Here is a 20,383-nt window from a genome sequence, read left to right as displayed (position 1 = left end):
CTCGAGATCAAGCTATCTTATGTATACCCATCACATTCTTCGAGAGAGATCATTCTGCGAATTATGTTACCTGATTGTTCCGCGACTTTTTTCTGCCTCGCAGATTTTGCAGCAGCAATGTGTTTATAGCGTTGTACACGAAATATTGTTCATAATTAAATGAAAAAAAAAATCTAATAAAACATTGTTCTAAAATCCTAAAGAAACGCACGTGTGTCACAGCATTACAGATTTAATATCGAAACTTATAAATTGCGTACATCGCATTCTGCGTTACTTTTATACGTTCTATATCTTATATGTATAATTAATAATTTACTATGCACGTCTAGCCCGATAGCATCGTCGTCGTATATATTGCGCAGTCTTTACGTTTCACATTTTACTTCTCGCTCCTGATCCATAAACGCGTCTAATTGTGTGACTCCAAAATTCAGTCGTACTCGTCCCGAGGTGGAAGAATTCCATTAGAATTAGAATTTATCTTCCTGCGGTGCACTGTACAACGATATGTCGACGCTCTCTTGTCTGCAAGTCGCGAAAAAGGGATGATTTGAAAAGTTGAAATTACTGCATTTTTTGCGTGTCGCCGACTTTTTTTTTTACGGGAATATATACAGGCAAAGAATAAGGTAAAACGCGTTACCTTTCGGTGCTTTCGCTACTCGTTGTGTTATCCGTGTCCGTGAGAATTCCAATCTCGTAAACTACAGCTTTTATCACGTATCTGAAGATGACAAGGGATATTTACGGCATTGTAAAATTATTCTACATATCATATCGTACATCGAAAGAATTAATATCTGAAGAGAATTACACGTCGGTGTTGGATGCGATCTCCGTCGAATTGTCCGTCGAGCTGTCCACCGAATTTTCCGTCGAGCTGTTTGTCGAATTTTCCGTCGTGCTAACTATCGAATTTTCCGTCGAACTGCCCGTCGTGCTGCTGTCCGTCGAGATCCCCGTCGTGCTGGCTACCGAATTTTCCGTCGAACTCTCGGTCGTCGGGTTTTCGTATTTCTGCGGCAAAGGGCCGGCACCCACTCGTTGCAGCGTCATCGACGTTAATATTAATACAAATAATAGGAATGCGACGTAGGACGGCCAGAGGGGCCGAGCTGGTGAGGCGGTGCGCGACATTTTAAAGCGACAAGGCTGCGAACAATTCCGGCCGCGACTTTTATAGCGGCGGACATCTGTCCCCTAGTTAACACCACCGCGTCTTATACGTAGATACTTTTGCATTACGTATTCTCGATCGGTTCATAAGTGGCAGCGGAAAATTTCCTGGTTGCGCACGGAGCGATGCAATTTAGCCGCGCCTGTTGAATTCATCGCGAAGAAGTAGACGGGTAGTCCAATTTCGAAAGCATCAAGAAAGTTTCGAGAAGGATATCTGATTTGGCAAAAAGAAAAACTATAATAATAATAATAATTATAGTAGCGAATAAATTTCGAGGAACACGTAGAAAAAAAGAAAGTCACGCGTGTAAATTGCATGCCACGCAAACCGGCCCTGTAATTTTACCGCGACAAGCTTGTTAATGGAAATGCCACACTGATAACTCGCTCAAGGTTTCCAAAGAAATCCCCAATGTATAATATTCACATGTTACCGTGAAACATACGATTTTCGCGATGATGTGGACGAGCTGAATTCTAATTATAACACGCAGTAGATTTATAATATATATCCGATATAATATTTCGCGCGATCTTACTCAATAAATTTTAATAGACACGCACATATATACTTCTTATTTTTCAGTATATGTACTTGGATGAAGCATACAAAAGTAAAATCGCAAGATAAATTTTTCAAAGCGATGTCTTAAGATTCTGTCCGTACGATTTTGTCTTTGTACATTGCCGTCTTACACGTGATAATTGAATTAGCATGGTTACGCAAATAAATCGCGTCATTTGGATATACGGATACCGCGTGGGATGCGTGATTCAAAATAATATTCGGTACCTCAGACGCTATTTTAAAACGTCAAGTGACCAGCTTATATATATACACGTCAGTAATAATCGATACGACAGGCATTAAAAGAGATTAAGTCAGGAAAAGTATCGATACTTTACAATACTATACACCGCTTCTTCGCAATCTAAAATGTTCTGATTTTGATTATTTGCACTATCTTCTGAAGCCTCCATAGTTTCCATATCCCTCTGTTCTATGTTAACTTCCATTGCGTTGTATGTCACGAAGTATCTGTTAAAATATTATAAAAATATTATAAAAATGCAAACAAGGAGAGCTCAGACGTCTAACTGGCAGGACCGGTACAATTACACACAAATAACAGCAGAATACTCATACTCTGTGATCCTCTACTGTTATTCTTTGATCGAAGCTTACAGTGTTGATCTCTTATCATATGCACGTTGTACAAATAATAATCATTGCATTGTATGCAAATTAACAGTAAATACAGCTAATAATAATAAACAATACTCAGTCATCTTAAATCCAAGGTCCACAAAACAATCCATGGATTAATATGTATTAAGCATGTTGTATGGCCACACCACTTCCACCAATGAGGCCAAAGTCCAATCAATTTGAAACCACAAATGGCAATGAAAATTGGACATTTGCATTAGTGTTAGCAGTCTGGGGCCTATTACATATCCGTAGAAAGAGAGAGAGTATATTATACAAGCGAGCTGTTATTTTATCAGACTCTGTAGATGGCTGAGTGAGAATTCCATCGCATTATTTAAACTCCAGATCTAGACAGGAACAACATTGAGAGATTGAGGCTGTTACTAGCTGGAGTTCTGCGACGATGCTAGCCAAGTGACTGTATACTCGAGCTTCGGCTCGGCACAAGCGCACGCTTGGGAATTAAGTACATTTGCCGAACACGCGCAAGACGTGCCAATAAACACGGATTTTAAATGTGTTTAACGTGTACATAAAATTGCGTAAAAACTATTAGGCCATAATTTGCTTGCTATGTGGAGCGTGGTGATACTTTATATAAAATTTCCTAACGACCTTACTGACATGACATGAATGTCGATTAAATTAGCGCAATTGGCTTATAAAGTACAATAAACCCGGCGTATAAATACAATATAAACGCGATCGGGTCACATTTAATTTCCGATACGAAAGGAAGGAGTCTCTTCTCTTCGTTTTTCGCAACTTCATTAGAGAACATCTAATGACGGCATTATAACGACACAGTTGAATGTACGCTACTGCTTACCCACTATTAAATTTTATTAGCTTCCACGTATTTACATGGAATTACGGCCTACGCGTATCTGTACAGGTTACTTTTTACAATTGTTACCGTTATATAGATTGTAAAATAAAATTAAAGAGGTCATGCAAGTAACACGATGAGGAAAAGCGGAAAGAACTATTTAGGTTAGGTTAAATTGTATTTACCAGAGAAGACAGCCCTCGTCCACTAACGCCCCCTGAAGAAGTGGGTGTAAACTACATAGCAACATTCCGCACGGCGGGTATACAATTTGTGGTGCGTGTCCGTGCTACATCGACCTTTCGAGACTGCTGGGGACAATTCCGATAATTCATTCTTGAAAAATTGCGCATTCGAAAATCAGATTACGGATATTTCCGGCAAGTCAATCTTCGACTGTGTTCCGCGTCATAATTGCATTCGTCGCGTTTGTTTTCATACATGGGCGTCATATTGAATACAGCAAGTGCAGATGAGACAACGGCCGATCGTCGCGATGTGATTGGTTCCTTGAGTTCCTTCAATTTGAAATTTCTCAAGATCGCAATTGAGCGATTTGCGCGCCCAAAACGTTAGTGTCGTTGGTTCCAGAACATTCTAGAAGCATGCCGGGACGATGCGGTCGCATGCATCCAAGTGTATCTCTGTATCTCTGATCGCTATCGGTATCGTTTAAGAGTATCTCGCGTGTGAATACAGTGCGTACGTGATGGATATATACACGTAATGGAATACAGTGCTGGAATGCAGTGCAGAAGGAATACAGTGACGGAATGCAGTGAAGGATGCAGTGTCGGAATGCAGTGAAGGAACGCAGTGACGGAATGCAGTGAAGGAATACAGTGTTGGATGCAGTGAAGGAATGCAGTGACGGAATACAGTGAAGGAATACAGTGTTGGAATGCAGTGAAGGAATGCAGTGACGGAATGCAGTGAAGGAATACAGTGTTGGAATGCAGTGAAGGAATGCAGTGACGGAATGCAGTGAAGGAATGCAGTGTTGGAATGCAGTGAAGGAATACAGTGTTGGAATACAGTGTGATGCAGTATGTTTTGTATACGTGTGGATCACGAGCTGCGCTTTGTGTGATGCCTCGGAGTACCGGCGATCCGGAGCTCTTGTGCTCCGTGGAGCATCGACCAAGGAGCTGCCGTTCTAACCTAGCCGTTCTAGGATATTTTGGATATTCTGCTCTAAATACAACCAGGAATATGCTAGGATACGTGTGCAAGGATCATCGCCAGGTACTTCATGCATGTACTGATAATCGGGAATTAATATCTGCGACTTCGTCGAGCTGTCTCAATTTTCAACACGAGAAAAAACGTATACGGTTATCACTGCGCCACTGCGTTCCGTTAATTTGCGATCCGGTGGCGAATTTTGACATTTTCAGGTCGTACGGCATCGATCCGATGGAAAATCCGATGTCGGATACAGTTTTTTCAGAGATAAGGCGACAGATTCGTCAAGTGCGATCCGCGCGATCATAGCGACGCTTGGCTAAATGTTACTATTCAGTGCAATATGGCAGATGTGCGACATTTTATTAGGTGACTTTCACGCGATCGTACTACCCACGCCACTCACACGGCAGATCTTTCGCGAAATGAAAACGCGACATCGATATTATCGACTCTCGAAATTTTAGCGAGACGCGTATTAGTCTCTTTTACCGCGCGAGAACAGGTTGAAAAGGAAGATCTGTTCGGGAGATAAATCACATGTTACCGGCCAAAGTTACGGTCTGTTCTATAGGTTACAGATGGCGCCAGTGCCTTTGTTTTGCGAATTGCGCGATCGAATCTTCTAATTTTCCGCACGTAAATACGTTTTATCGTTATTTACGCTTGAAGTATTTGTGTTTACCGTATAGCAGGCAGTACGAAATACAAATTTTTCGGATTCAATGCGAAATTCCACTGGAATACTCGCGAAACATGACGACTACCGTAACGGACGTACAGCAACCCGGCAGTTACCCCAAGCATCAGCAGGTTAGGAAACCATTGTCTAATGTACAAGATTTATTATAGTTGAGCGATACGAATACATATTTATCGATTAAAATTATAAAGCAGATCGATTATTTGCGAACTTGTTTGTCTCTATTCTATTTTATATTCTATATTTATTTATAAATATCTGTAATGACGCTCAAATCTAATCGTCGTAATCGCGTAAATTACAGAAATTGGAGTTGACACCGGAGGAGATAGTTGCCTTTAAGGAATGTCTGAAGCAGAGGGGCTCGAGTACTATCGTGTCGACGCTCTTCGGCGCAGCTGCGGGATACGGAATAGCTAGCATAACCCCGTTTCGCGCGCATGCCAAATATTTTGCACTAGTCAGTGGCGTGATAAGCATGTTTGGGAGTAGATTGAACCTCGCCCAGGGGTGCCTGGCAAAGGTCGCTTCCATGCCGAATAGTACTCTACGAGACCGATTGGCAGAGGCGGGTCTTTATGGCGATAGGACTGCATACAGGTATTACTTTTGGTCTTAGTCGCCCGCATCTGTTTACATCTCTCGTTGAAACTTTGGTCTCATGTTTGTTTTTGTTTCCAGAGAGAGACTTCAGTATCAAGGATTACAGCCGGAAGTTCAAAGCCCAGCAGAATCGTCTACAGGAATGGTGTTCGACGATTACCCACCCATGAACACGTACGATACGTATTCCAGTATTAACGACGACAGTGAGTTTGAAAAATCATCGTTCAATGTTTCACATATCCACACATCGTGCTACACACGATGATAATTATGTAAATTATATTTTAAAGGCGACTTCCATATCTCTGAGGACACGGATTTGACCGAACCGATAAATCTGCAAAAGGGCGTCAGTTACGACGAGCTGAGGCAACAAAATAGAGATGATTTCTATAAGAGAAATAAGCAGTGGTATAGTCCCAGGACAAGAGAACCTCCGACAGCCAGAGAGACCGAACAAGTTCCCGTAACTAGGAGCCAATCACCGACGCAGGAGAAAACTAAATACGGTGATGTGTGGGACTGAAATTTAGTTGTTGAAACTTAATCGCCGCGTATATCGCGGATGTTACAGGTGTATATATGTAGAGATTGCGATTATGATAAAAAAAAAAGTTTGAACTTTGCTAAATATATACGAATAAAATAAATAATACATAAATCATATTCGCAACAGTATCAGCGTCGGTATAATCGAATTCCGTGCGATAAAATTAGCGTGTGGCAAAAGGACTGCACATTCTTACTTGTCTAAGCGACGTGTTGAATGATTCACGAGTTTAGATGGAAATACGAGACGTAACTCGTGTACTACCGCTCATAATTGAGTCACAATCTCGCGCGAGATAGCGGTGTGACACAAACGGCTATGAGGCGGCTAATTGATAGATGACGCCAGGCCGTAAGTGCGCATAAATGCAGCTCGCTCCGCTCGCTCGCACGCGCGCGCGAAGCGGCTGCTTACAAAGCAGCGCGTATACGTATGTAATGTAACGTGTAGGTAATATACAGCGCGTCTCCGCGTCATCCCGGCGCTATGGTGTCATCCCCGCCGCGTTGTCACCTTGACGTACCCAGGATAGAGTACCTCGCTCACACACTTCCCTGTCATAAGAGCCGTCGCCGCGCGCGTCCGTTCCCTATACTTTCCATAAGTTAGCTCCGATAATTGCCGTTCGGTATTTGCCGTTTCGCCCGCGACCTGCGCCCGTCTCTCCTCCAATCGCGCGCGTCCCGCATCGCGAATCACGCGGGCCGATTTGCATCGACACGTCGACTTTGCTATGACAGGGGAGTCGTTACATTTCTTCGCGCATTGCTTGCGAGTCGCGCGTGCGATTATCCACGAGCCACCCTCTTCGTCGACTCGAGCGGACTTAATCGCCGGTCGTCCCGGAGAAATTGAAATTGCCATCGCTCGCTTGCCTCGGGTCGAGCTGCGAATCGTAATCGCAACTCTCGTGCCGGCGCAACGCTTCGTTCTCGATACTCGTTATCTATATTCTATCCGATTATCCACGATAAGCGATTCTCGAGTCGCTGTGTGAAATTCTCTCGCTTTGGCCAAGGGTCTTACGATCGAAAAACGGCGCGAGACCATGCTGCAGCTTACATAGCAATTATATGTTTACGTAATTATTATATAAAACAGCGAGCCGATAACAATAGCTGCATATAATATAAACGCTTTGCGTTTCCCAGGCGCGTAAAGGTCTCGGCGAGTTGCGAGTTACGATTTAAAGCGATTTCGCACGATTAATAATTTTTTTCCAGAAAAGTCAGTAGCACGGCACGGTATTAATAGGATCCGGTTGATTTACTTCGGTATCTCGTCTCGATCTTCCCGTCGTCGCTCCGCTCCGTGTGTCGGTCGGAGAGTACGGGAGTATCGGCGTTACATAGATACATACGGTATGCACATACACGATCGTTTCGCTTTACTTGCCCGCGCGCGCGGCGGTGGTTGCGAATGCGAGTCGACAGCCATTGGCTATCGGACGCGACCAATGGGCGAGTACTACTCCCATTCATAAGTCGCGTCGCTTCCGCGGGGGACGTAGGTGGGGAAGAGCGGCGGCGGCGACGGCGGCGGCGGCGGTGGTGGCCCGGGTGACCGCGCGAGCGGTACTACACCCCGCGTCTCTCGCGCGCGCTGACCGGTCAGCCGTGCGCTCGTCATTCGCTCGCGCGCGCTCGTCGTCCCGCGACTCCCGCGCGAGCCGGTTTCCCCGCGCGGTCGTAGGTCATTTTTAGGTCCTAAACTCGATGACATATCCCGCGTGTCATTGCGTTTTATCACGCGAGCTTGTCATTCCCCGTCTATAACTAAATAGCCTCTCTCGCATTAATTATATCTAAATTACGGTAATTTAATTTTCTCGCGCTTCGCATACACGACTCTCTGGCGTCATAATTATTCCATATTACTTTACCAATGGTGTATACCACAAAGTTAGTTATATATAGCAAGCCTCAAGGAAAAAGAGAGACATGTATAACATTATAAGCGTTCATCGCGAATTACATTCCTTGCGCCCGGCTGAAGAATACGTACGTCTCCTGGGAACCGTGGATTATTTCGAAAAATATATCGCGAATCGTATATCACATTTTTTGTTATCGTCATTACAAGCTATAATTTCAAGTTTGGAAAGTAAATTTACGAATGTTTGCGATCACATCTTATTGTTATTGATACGATATTGTTCTCTGCGTCTTTTATGCAAACGGGAAAGAGGAATAAGGGATTTTCGAAACTCGCGAAACAGCACTCGCGCTCATTATATTTCTCGAAATAATCCGCGGTTCCCAGGGGGGATGTATCCTTCAGTCGGGCGCAAGGAATGTAATTCGCGCTATGTGTGTTGCGTATATATTTCGGAGGGATTACTTCTGGTCTCAGGAAACTCGTCGGAATTTCGAGCGTTGCATATACATGTACAACATATCCATACGTACATACACAACGTCGCGCGCGTCACGATTCACGTGCCTGGTTAAACGATCACGTGTAGAAAGGGGAGTCACGCAGGTGCAGGTCATGTGAAATATTTGCACTTTGTCGTAATTTGCGTAACCCATTGCATATATAATAAATCCGCGCCGCGTCGGAGAGCTAAAGCGCCGCGATAGAAAATCGTTTCACAATCTAAAGAGAAAGGGAACCTTTCTGCCTCGTCGCGATCGCGCGGAAGAAGGAGGGGCGGGGAGAGGAGAGGAACGGCGTCGGGCGGGCGGGGGATAAAGAGAGAGAGAGAAAGAGAGAGAAGGAGAGCGGAGATGCATGCGTCCGCTTCTCCGTGTATTATGCGATCGCATTATGGACGCGCGCGCGGATATATCACGAGAAAGAGAAGCGTCGTCGCATTCTGGACCTCCAGACTAATCGAGCCGGCCGCGACTCGCGGAACGATTGACGCGCGTTAACTTCAATTCGCTAATCCGAACCCTCGGCAATTCGTTTTCCACCGTTATTGTAAATATACAGATTTATCGCAAGATCAATTTTTGGATTTAACAATCGCTTCGTCTGTTGGTGCATTATTGCCACAATGCAGTCGTCACAGAAAGATAAGCGCGCGTCCTAAGTATATAAGAAAACGCACGAAAAAAAAAGAGAAACGAACGCGAGGATCTTGCCAGTTGCAATAAAAATATACGTCGGAATATATCGCATACATCTTTTTAACTTTCTTCGAATGCGTTTCGAATTTCGTACATGAATCCTTTCATTTCGTGTTGAAAATAGTGCGCGAATAATTTGCCCGTGCGAAAATTTCCAATATACATACTTCCGATTTTGTTGGGAGAAAGTTAGGTGCGTGATCGAACTTGTTGTACGTACTACTTTATAACGGCATAACAATTGGCTCAAAACACAAAATCGTGCACCAGTCGTGTGACTCGGAGCTCCGCCTAACGATTTAATATCGGCAATCGTATCGTATTACGCATGAAATACGTGAAATTACGATAAACAGCAGTTATGCGCGATATTAAGTCAAAATAAAGATACAATTTTGAATGCTTTGACATATCGTGATACCCAAGTACGGTGCGTGACGCTTCAAGTATATGCATGAAACTAGTGCAACTTTACGTGTCAAGGCGTTTGTGACGGCCAGTTACATCATGTTGCATTGTTTCAAAATTAATTATTACGCCATTTTCAAACCGGTCGTTATTTCGCGCGAGCAGAGCGAGTCCGCGCGCGTGTGACGTCAGAGCCACATGATCGCGGCGCGCGTGTTTGTTCGTCCAATTCGAAATTCGCCGCATACGCGTGATCTCGCGTTAATACGGCATTAAGAGGGTTCGGGTGAAAGAAACGGTGGTGCTCGAGGGATGATTCGCCCGACGCGATGGAAGAAAGTAATCGCGACGCGCGAGACGGCGGGGCCGCGAAAGCGCGGCGAGAAGAGAGGCGCGGGGAGAAAGCAGGAGGACAGGGGGAACGTTGCAGAGAGTAAGTGTGCCAAAGTCGGCGGAGGTAGGAGCTCTCCTCGATAGCTCACGTCGATAATCGCGCCGTCGAGACGCGCGCGGGCGGCGTTCGCCCGCTTCGCGTTCTGTTGTGTTGTTCGTGCGGCGGGAGAGAAGGATGGGACGATTCGCGGGGACGAGGGTTCGAACGAGACGGCGGAATCGTAGGAGACCGAAGGTGAGTGAGTAGGGTAGGACACATTATGCGGGAGGGGGAAAGTGTGTGTATATACGCGGATGAATACTCGACGCGACGGAGAAAAACAGAGAGAGAGAAAGAGAGGGGGGGGAGGGAGCGAGCGAGCGAGAGGGGATAAGACGAGCGACCCGGCGCGCTTAAGGAAGAGAGACCGAGAGAGAGGGAGTGAGAGGCACTCGCGGTGTCAGGACGGGGGCGTGCGCTCGATGGCCGCCTAGACCGCTCGAATCGGTCGCGCCCGGGGCGTGAGCCAGGCGCGCGAGATCGGGAATGAGCGAGAGAGTAGAAGGGAGAGAGAGAGAGAGAGAGACAGAGCACGCGAGCGCGCGAAAGAGAGAAGCGAACACACACTCGCCGCGGAGGGCTGCGTTCGCTAAGCAGTTACTCTGGAACCGTTGCCTTGACGACACGCATCCACGCATGCGCGTGCGCAACGCGGACGATACGCGAGCGCAGTTAAAGAGTTGTGCGCGCCAGTTTCATCCGTCACCCTCGCCTCCGTATCATCATCGTTTCCACCACCACCACCGCCACCGCCACCGCCGCCGCCACCACCATCGATACCACTACCACCACCACCACCACCGATACCCATCACCCTCGCCTTCTCGTAAGTCCTCTGTCTCTCTTTCTCTCTCCCACCCTTTCTCTCTCACTCTCTCTCTCTCACTCCGCCCTCGTCCTCGTGGTCCTCCGCGGCGAGCACGCGCGCGCGTCAACGCGTTAACGGGAGTGCGCGCTGTCACCGTCGAGAAACGTCATTTCGCGGATCTTGTGGCGGTCGACCACGATCCGGCGTACTCGATCGTTCGCGAACGGGCGCGCGCGCGCGCGCGTTTTATCCTTCCCGAATCCTGCTGGAGCGTTTTCCCTTCGCATCTCGCCTCGTATCTTGCGTCGCGTAAAAATTACTCTGAAAAACGATCGAACGATCTTGTCGCGAGTGCCGGCTGAAAGCTGACGACGAAAGTGTCTTGTCGAGAAGTGGCCGTTTCGTATAAGAGAGATAGAAGAAAATCATTGAGCAAAGAAGCGTCCCAGCGAGCGATCGACGATGCCGATCTCTTGGAGAAACGTTTCTCTAATGGAAGAATTTAATTATCGATCTTCCGTGTGAGAGCGTCCGCAGTGTACCGACGAGTGACCGAACTAGTTTCGAACTTTATCCGGATGTCTCGGTTTGGGAAACGTGTCGACGCGAGAACTCGAAGAGTATCGCCAGTGACTCGTGTTTTAATTTTGAAATCGGAGTCGAACGCTTTTCCCTGCTCGCGTTAGTGTTCCCCGCGACAGCGACGCGCCGGCGGCGTCGGCGACGACGGCAACGACGACGTCGCCGATCGGACTGCTCTTCTTGTCGACGAAAAATAATCTCTTGGACTGACAGTGAAACGCTTCTATTTTTTCGCAGGACGCGATGCTCGCAATGACATTTGACGAGTACTCGGCAACCTGGTGCGGAATAGTGTTTCGCGCACGGAATTCATTGGATTCGACGCGCGGGACGTCAACGCGATTCCGATGTACGTGTCTGTCGTGATCTCGCTGTCGACAAATATCGTCGGATATCGCGACTCCAAGTGATATTGCGAGAAAACGATGCTCCGTCTTTCACCACGGTCTACTTCCCGAAGAAAGGGCGGATCCCGAATCTGAGAGCAAGAATCTGATCGAGAGAATCTACCCGTCGACGGATTGCTCCGAGGACCAGGGACGAGGCGTTGGCGGAAATAAGGGAGGACGAGCGACGATCGCAGATTGGACGGTGCTGCGAAAATTAACGAACCATCCACGGCCGGATTCGATTCTTCGCTCCTGCGCCTCCGCGGAAGATGGTAGTACCGCGCCGTCGTCTTCTACCTCCTCGATCTACCTGAAGAGACGAAGGATCTAAATTCTTTGGAGGAAGGTTCCGATCCTCTCTCAGCCGTCGGCCGGTGGGTATCACGGCGCGAGCGGCGACGGTCCGCGGGTTGGATGGTGCCCCGAGGATTAACCCTCGGCGGGACGACGACACGGGAGCCGGAGCCGGAGCAGCTACGCTTTTACGACTCTCCGCCGCCACGGATGGACGCGAGCGTGTGCTGTCTGCCCGCCGGTGCCGCGGCCACCACGGGGGTCACGCAGCACCCTCATCCGGCGTCTCTGCCCGGTCTACCGTCCGCCGCCGTCGGCGTCCAGCCGCCGACGATCCAGCCGTCCTACGCCGCCCAGTACGCCGCCGATCAGATAGTGCCCGATCGGGCCCAACCCGACGGACCCCTCGCGACGGTGCTCGGATGCAACGCGCAGGACAGCTGGCAGCAGATCTCGTCGACGACGTCCACCGGGATCACCGGGGCCGTCACCGCCACCACCACCGCGTACATCGACTACTCGTGGCTGCAGATGCAGGTAAGGGCAGTCTTGAAATTGTGGAATCGGAAATGTTTGTTCTTCTCTTGTATGTTGCCAACAACTCTGCGCGATCGTATACAAATAAACACGACTCTGAAAGATATGTTCATTTGACGGATGCTTATGTCGAATCGATATTCAGATGCAAAATTGTCATATCATGTGAACGAGAACACATGTTAATAATGTTACTTTCATTTTAATTCGATAATGCATGTACATATTTGATTAAGTTCGTGGTATGAAATAAATTTCAAAGTTGTGGTTACATCATGTGGAATCGAGTAAAAAAAATGAAACGAATAACTCAAAGTTTTTTGTACAGTTTTTATGAGTAAACAAATGAAAATTAATTTTTTTTCGTGGATTTCGGAATTGAATAATGCATAGGAAGAAAGATCTGATTGTGAGTCTCGAACAAAAAAATTGAATGATCCATGATAGTTTAATTTAGAGAGATTACAATAGAATCTATTTATGTGATGAATTTCGTATTCCCGGCAGAAGACAAATCTCGTCGATTAAGCGTAACTTAATTTGGTATGCGACATCCATGACGCAAATGTTGGCTCAATTAAACAGTAATACTATTGAGACTCGCTTAGTAATTGACTTTTGAGAAGAATCGTTCAATTGTTACCTTCTTTTAATCTAAATATCTATGCGCACGTGTTACTTAGTTGGCTACGCTAGTTTTTTTAAGAATTTGTCTAAATGGCGCGCGAAATTGTAGGTTTTCAACTAGTGGTAATGTTATAGCTGTCAATTTTTCGCCGGATATATTGATTATTAGCTATGGCGACGAAAAAAAAAAAATATACTCGGTGGGACTAATCCGTTCGGAATCGGTACTTAACTCTGCTCATTACATTTGGAAATTGATTCAAGTACCATGATTAATGCAATTTGCTTTTATTCCTGGTCGATATCGATTTCCCATTAGCGCGTCGATGTGATTTACATTGGCGATATATCGAGAGGTAGATAGTGGATCTTGGAAAAAATGATGGTTATTTACGTTCTTAATCATTCGTCAATCGCGCGCGCGCGCACGCGGTTTCGGCTCGGCTCGACGCGGCCGCGGCGCGGCGCGGCTCGACTTGGCTCGGCGCGGCTCGACTTGGCTCGGCGCAATTCCACGATAATGTATCAATTCCCGGGAAGCGCTAGATCATAAAATAATAGAGCGGAGTAATAATACCCATTACTATTATCTCGGTACGAGTGAGTACTATATGTTCTCCCCTTATAGACGTGGCGGCGTCTCCGCCACGTAAAGCCACGCTGTTGACAGGGTAAATATCCTTTGATACCGTGCCGTCCGTCTGGCACACGCGTCGTACGCCTCTTTTCTACCTTACGAAGGAAGTTATCTATGTGGCACACGTGTGAGTGAGTGCGTGCGTGCGTGCGTGCCTACGTCCGTGCGATCTCTCACGCCACGAACGAGAGCGTGTACTTTTCACATTACGAAGGCCGTTTCGCTTGTCGTTAAGACTTCAGGATTTTCGTAAAGGCCGCTATTTCGTTAATGAATCTGTTGGCCTTATACACGGGGTGTTCCAGAACCATCGACAAGCCGTTCTTACCGCAGCTTTTTTGGCTAATTCGAAAGCAATTTCTCCTCAACGAAATCGTAGGAAAACGTCTTTCTTTATTGCATTTCTCCGTTACTTAATAATTTGCGAATATAAGAAAAAAGACACTCTGTAGTTTTGGAAAGCGCTATATGTATATTCTTAGCATTTTAACGAAAAGCACGGCAGTGTCACATTTATTCTCGCGATATTAGTTTTTATAAAATACCTCGATTTCTATCTATATTAGAAATCGACGTATTTTATAAAAACTAATATCGCGAGAATAAATTTGATACTGCCGCGCTTTTCGTTAAAATGCTAAGGATATATGATTGAGATATATGTATTATGCATGTGCCTTTCCAGACTTTTTAAATATATAAATAATTTTGTGATACGATTTTTATCAGTTATGATAAATTGATTACTGAAATCGAAAACAATCGATCAAATATGGAAAGTTTTCTGCTCGCGATGGTATCAAAAGAGAAAAGGCGCGCGCGCGACGATTCGGATTCTCGGCCGTGACGAAAAGCCGGTCTACGAATTTTGCACAACGAACACCTATTGCTGCCTTCAACCGGAAACCGGTTTTTTGATACCGTTATCGACTCCTGGATACCGCGTTTTGACGTGCAAAATCACGATTCGTCGTCAAATATCGACATAGTGTTTGTTTGAATCTTAAAGAGAGAATATAGAGAGAAACGACTGAACGTTGCAACAATCGCGAATAAGGAGAAGCTATACAGTGAAATTTTTTTATTTACAGAAGAACATCAACATTTTTCAAATCATGCGAATACAATTAAAAAGATTGATTTAAAAAAAAGAATATTAAATATTAAGATATATTTTTAAATGACTAATACATTAATATATAATATGTGATTAAATAATTAATATAATAGTTAATCAAGCTACATTTGAAGAATCTCGGTATAAATCAGAATTAATTTTCAATTTTGCATATTTTGCGGTTGCAATTATTATTCAGTGCGTATATTGTAAATATTATTCTTTGAATTTAGTAGGTATCACAGACATTTTCGTTTGCTATCAATATCGTATATTAATGTATTTTTGCCTTCTTACATTTTTTTCCATTTATAATTTTCTTTAATATGAAAGATTTAACTTGATATACATATATCTCGGTCTCACGCCATCGCCGGCAGGCGGGGACGCTCGACTAAATCGCGACCGGTAATTAGCCGATACCCCCGACGCAATCTAAACGCATTGTGACGCGTGTAAGATAATAAGCGGACGGAAATCCACGATTATTGTGCTGCTCGAGCCAGAAAGGACATCCCAACCACCACCGGACGAACCATTTCCACGGTTCACCGCCCTTCGTTTCAAAACTGCGTACGATTACCGTTCCGCCGCCGATTATTTCAGTCGCTGTACAAATACAAACAGGGGTCGGCGGGGAGGAAAGGTAGAGAGAGAGAAGCGCGATTAACATCGAGCGGAGATGATGACCTAACCGAAAATACGACGCTAATATCGTTCGTGTCGCTTCGCTTATTTCTGCCGACTGGCGGCAAATTCTTTATCTTGTAATGAGACGTTGTGACTCACGTAGGTATATAACTTTATTACAATCTTCTCGCACATATTACTACAAAGATACATTTCCGGATGTAGGTATTTTTTTATGATAAGTATTACTCGCACGACTCGCTCGTATTATATTCCTAATTTTCTGTTTTCAGTGCACATTATTATATGTTGCCAATTTTTCTTTTTTACAAACTGTTTTTGTACTTCGGTAAAAAAATTTTCTTTATCACGCACCGGTAGGGATGTAGGACAGTGCGACGTTCAGATGGACGTGAGTATAAAGAGTTAGGATGTACCGATATAATTGGTCCTTCCCCGACGTTTGCTATGATTCCGACGAACTCTTCGACCCGTCGTCATATTATCCAGCCTCTAGCCAGTGACTCACGTCGAATCGCGAACGATGTGGGCGTGCAGTTACTTAGGTTCTATACTTGTGCACTCACTTGGGGTCGATTGCGGTCGGATCATACGCTTCAACAATGGGATTTGCGCAAAAAGAGCAAACTTTTTTCTTTCCGCTACATTCTTTTCATCATTTTTTATTATTGTTATTTCCAAAAGTATGTAACGCTGTTAACTTTTTGAAAGGGGATCAGATGTGTGAATTAATTATGTTTATTATAATATAATTCTTATATAATGCAAAGAATTATTATGTAAGAAGATAATATTTTAAGAGTATTTCATAATTTCTTTGAATATACACGAATTATTGTATCTAAAAATTATTTCATTTCGGTAAGTAAAATATTAATACCAATATTATCTTGAATCTGGCTGGACAAAGAATCGGTGGAAAAGGAATTTTTCGCTCTCTTCACGCACATCTCTTTCCTTCTTTCTCCTCTCTTTCTCGTAATATAATCACATAATATTATCGAAGCTGGCGTGAAGAAGTTTTCTGTAACGTTTACGACAGATTATTCTAAATTGGAAACGAATGTAGAAATATGCGGAACGTGCGCAGAACATCGTGTGCATTAAACGCCCGCAAATATCGTTACTTGCTACCGTGTCTCTATTATTTACGCTCGAGCACATTGTACATTTCCATAAGTATGCAGCAGTTGCAATTTTCCCTTTTACATTACTTCGTTTTCTCCGATAATCATCAAGTAGCTCACAGCGTTCTTTCGTGTAATAGTAACAGCAATCGTGGTTGTAGAAATTGCCATTCCTTCATCGTTATCGGTCAGATGCCGTTTTGCAAAGATTGAAGCACGGAAATGATAGATTATATTGTTATCATTAACAAAATTTCATCAATTTCCGAGATATTTGGTTTATTCATATAAATAAAACGATTAATCGTAATATAAACATCACGAGCGTCCGTCATTAAAGTTGAATAATATCAATTGTCGTTTATTTTGCGTCAAATATCAGGCCTCATCTTTGAATTATTTTGATATAATGCACACATGGAACTTCGACTTTATTTCTCACTCGTGTTACAGAGATCATTTCTCGTATCTATCGTTATCGAAATCTATATGTGCACTGAAATTATGCGTGTTCGCGGCTCGAAATCCTGATTGGAGTACAATACAGGATTCACGCGTTGGCACGCCGACACAGTTCCAGCCCCCGGTTAGCTATCGTTAGTTTAGTCCGAGTGCACCAAACCAATGTTACGGACAATTTACTCGCGAAATTAGTTACAAAACGCTCGACCTATCTACCCATCAGCCGCTTCCTCTTCCTCCACGATAAATAGATGGCCGGCCATTAAATGCCGAGAGTGGAGGAAGAGTTATTGTTCACGGATCGCCATGGTGGATTTGTACGTACGTTGTACAGAAAATGCGCGTACAGGCGCACACCCTATCACATCGCGCAATTGTCGATGAATTCCGTGTGTACGAAATATCGTGCACATCTTCGCTAAGATTACCTCGCGCCACGAATGTTCAATCGCGAAAAAATTCTATAATATTGATGTGCTCCATTTTCGATGTTACAATCACAAAAACATTTTTCATTTATCAGAAATTATTACAAGATTGTTTTCTATATTTACAACGTGACAATTATATTATTCTTCCTTAGTGTTTGTACCTTTTTAGTCGATTAAATTTAATCGATTACAACAAAAATACGTAAAATTAATCGAAAGAGAGATCAAGTTAATTGATACGCGACTTTGTTGCTTGTCGAGATACAAAGTTATATGAATGACATTGTGATTATGAATTTATGAACGGCTTTTATTAGTTTTTTTTCTTTTCTCGGTATTTTACGATCGAATCGCAATCGTGATCTTTACTCGTTTATCCGCTGTCGATTATTATTCCGCGCACGTGGAGTTTATCGAAGATCCGAATCACGTCATATGATAATGGTCGCGCTTCGTTATGCGAAATCGCCACCGATTCTCTGTTAAGCTTTTGTATTATTAAAGCGTTTCGGTAGTTAACAGTCGTGTACACTGCTCGCTTACGATCGCCAGGAAACAGATATGACGCGCGTCGCGAAGCGTGAAAAGTACGAGCGCGCCCAACGATCACCCGGCGTATATCCAACTCGGGGGTAGCCCAACCTTAATTTTAATAAGATTTCATCGCGGCCGAATTTGGAGTAAAAAGGTTTACAAGTTAACAGTTTTTCAGAGACAAAGAATTAAATATCAAATCAAGATGCAGGGTATGTAAAATCCGGAAATGGAAATTAAATGATGCTTCATCATCGATTTATTGCCTATTTTGCGAAGCTTTTCATGATCTCATGAAATTTTTGCTGAATATCTAATTGCTCGTGATTTAAGAATGAAAATAACGCCTACTCGATGTTTATTGATTTGAAAGTTTCGTATTTGATTTGCCCTCGAAGGAGATATCGAGGCAACGAGTGCGCGCATGGTATTAAAACGTATCGCGGATGCACCGCAACGCGGGCGTCTTCGGCTACTATGGGGCATATGGAAAAGGAATATAAACCGCGGAGAGACCGTTACTCGTTCGACATACGCCGGTCATTCAATCTTTCGCTCTTTAAGAGAGCCTTGCGCGTAACAATTCATCATCATTCTAATATTTCTTACAATTAGCCAAATTGAAGTTTGTTTTACAATATATGATTCGATTATTCTACCTTCATTTCGACGACGGGAGCACGCGCGCGGAAAACTGACGGCACAGCTAAGCCGCGGAGACTTTTGTAATACAAAGAAGAACCAGCGATGCTTTCCGACTAATGAAGCTCTGCCTTTAGTTCGGACAGGAAATTACTCCGGCAACATTATTGTGTACCGATATCTCCATTTACACGGGTACGGCTGTGTGCGTCTCTCTGCGTGTAATTCGTGAGTGCCACCACTGTGAAAACATCACGCTACCTTCCCTCGTTACCAGGGGTTTCAATTTAGATAAGCAAATGAAACGTCAGTTATACTTTGCCGCGGCAATTTTAGTAAGTCGCGCGGGTTCGAAAAAGAGGGATGATCTCTGTTCCATTATTGTTGTAACACCGAAATGTATACGTGTTTGATTATTTAGTAATACGATTATTTTCGACACGAAAGAGACGCGTATCCGAATGGCTCGAATTTGTCGTCGTGTATTTAGCACTGAAATTGTTGCCTCAAAAATTTTATTTTACAACTTTAGAGAATTTTGAGATTATTCAGCTTAACAAAACTTACGATAAAAAAAAACGTGATTTTGTGGCACAAACGCGGACTTTGCGAAATATATCTACGCTAATCACGTATTTCGCCTACTTCGCATAATAAATCTAGCAGAGGGCTGCTGCATTCGACTATGTAAATTCAGCTCTTCCTCTTCTGCGTGTTCTGCGCTTTTACCTCTATGATTTACCGGCAACGTGCATCTCGTACGCATGGCTAACTTGAACCGTACGTGAGTTCAGGTCAGGAAGGAAAATTTTCATCCGTCGATATACCGCGCGCGGAAATCCCAGAATCGTTTTCCTTCCTCGTTGTTGCACGTAGTATATAATCCGATACGAAGCCAATATGGCATAATATTTTATTCCGATGCGTATCCAATATACGGTATAATATTTTATTGCGATAAAAGTATTTGTGCTTGCAGTAGGGCAAATCAAACATTCTGATATAAAAGGCAAATAATTTTGTTTATTGATACGATCGTGTTTGCACTTTTGATGGAAAAGGAAATGGATGAATTTGCGCAGACGATGATGTAACGGAGCGCTTATACATGTAATCGGTACAATACATAAATTAAACTTAAGCAATGATAACATTAGTCAGTAATCGGAACATTTTTTTATATTTTTATGAATTATATATAATGGATAGGCACACGTTTCTTGTTTTATCATCTAAAACTACTTGACTCTCACGCATCGATTCGCATATTCGTTTCGTGAAATTTGTTTTGCAGTATTACGTATCGCGTAAGTACTGCATGGCGCCTCGGACGCGTCGACCGCCGGAAAATTATCGTTATTT

At 44.1% G+C, this 20,383-nt stretch overlaps 3 protein-coding genes across 4 annotated transcripts in view; 2 read left to right on the top strand and 1 right to left on the bottom strand.

Annotated features, from left to right (window-relative positions):
- Nucleotides 1-216: 216 nt before the first annotated feature.
- On the bottom strand, nucleotides 217-3,378 carry LOC105455421. 2 transcript variants are annotated; one of them, XM_011698724.1, is made up of 4 exons: nucleotides 3,225-3,378; nucleotides 818-2,221; nucleotides 647-727; nucleotides 217-528 (listed from the first exon to the last, which is right to left on the bottom strand). In XM_011698724.1, the coding sequence occupies exons 2-4, from the start codon at nucleotides 1,138-1,140 to the stop codon at nucleotides 474-476; spliced, it is 459 nt and encodes a 152-aa protein (XP_011697026.1). In that variant the 5' UTR covers nucleotides 1,141-2,221; nucleotides 3,225-3,378; the 3' UTR covers nucleotides 217-473. The 2 variants fall into 2 exon arrangements, with proteins under 2 accessions (XP_011697026.1, XP_011697027.1); XM_011698725.1 differs by lacking the exon at nucleotides 3,225-3,378 and having other exon boundaries at nucleotides 818-1,396; nucleotides 2,089-2,299.
- A 1,598-nt stretch (nucleotides 3,379-4,976) lies between these two features.
- LOC105455420 lies at nucleotides 4,977-6,384 on the top strand. The gene is made up of 4 exons (XM_011698723.1): nucleotides 4,977-5,222; nucleotides 5,417-5,712; nucleotides 5,794-5,921; nucleotides 6,009-6,384. Exons 1-4 carry the CDS (start codon nucleotides 5,166-5,168, stop codon nucleotides 6,242-6,244), a joined length of 717 nt encoding a protein of 238 aa, XP_011697025.1. The 5' UTR covers nucleotides 4,977-5,165; the 3' UTR covers nucleotides 6,245-6,384.
- A 5,992-nt stretch (nucleotides 6,385-12,376) lies between these two features.
- LOC105455419 (early growth response protein 1) overlaps nucleotides 12,377-20,383 on the top strand; it is a 38,421-nt gene continuing 30,414 nt past the window's right edge. Inside the window, exon 1 of the mRNA XM_011698722.1 lies at nucleotides 12,377-12,793. Within this exon, the coding sequence (XP_011697024.1) occupies nucleotides 12,377-12,793 (417 nt within the window). The remainder of the gene's footprint in view (nucleotides 12,794-20,383) is intronic.

Source organism: Wasmannia auropunctata, unplaced genomic scaffold (genome assembly GCF_000956235.1).
Source record: "Wasmannia auropunctata unplaced genomic scaffold, wasmannia.A_1.0 LD335903.1, whole genome shotgun sequence".
NCBI classification, from domain to species: Eukaryota; Metazoa; Arthropoda; class Insecta; order Hymenoptera; family Formicidae; genus Wasmannia; species Wasmannia auropunctata.
The sequence above is the reverse complement of the archived record's forward strand: the minus strand, read 5'-3'. Positions and strand labels throughout refer to the sequence as shown.

Bases quoted from the DNA above. Each gene is read 5' to 3' on its own strand.
- LOC105455421 (XM_011698724.1), bottom strand. From the start codon at position 1,140: ATGTCGCGCACCGCCTCACCAGCTCGGCCCCTCTGGCCGTCCTACGTC. The intron at 728-817 runs GTAATTCTCTTC...TGTCATCTTCAG, and splicing joins ATCGCATCCAACACCGACGT to ATACGTGATAAAAGCTGTAG. The intron at 529-646 runs GTAACGCGTTTT...CGCGACTTGCAG, and splicing joins AGTAGCGAAAGCACCGAAAG to ACAAGAGAGCGTCGACATAT.
- LOC105455420 (XM_011698723.1), top strand. From the start codon at position 5,166: ATGACGACTACCGTAACGGACGTACAGCAACCCGGCAGTTACCCCAAG. The intron at 5,223-5,416 runs GTTAGGAAACCA...CGTAAATTACAG, and splicing joins GTTACCCCAAGCATCAGCAG to AAATTGGAGTTGACACCGGA. The intron at 5,713-5,793 runs GTATTACTTTTG...TTTTGTTTCCAG, and splicing joins GGCGATAGGACTGCATACAG to AGAGAGACTTCAGTATCAAG.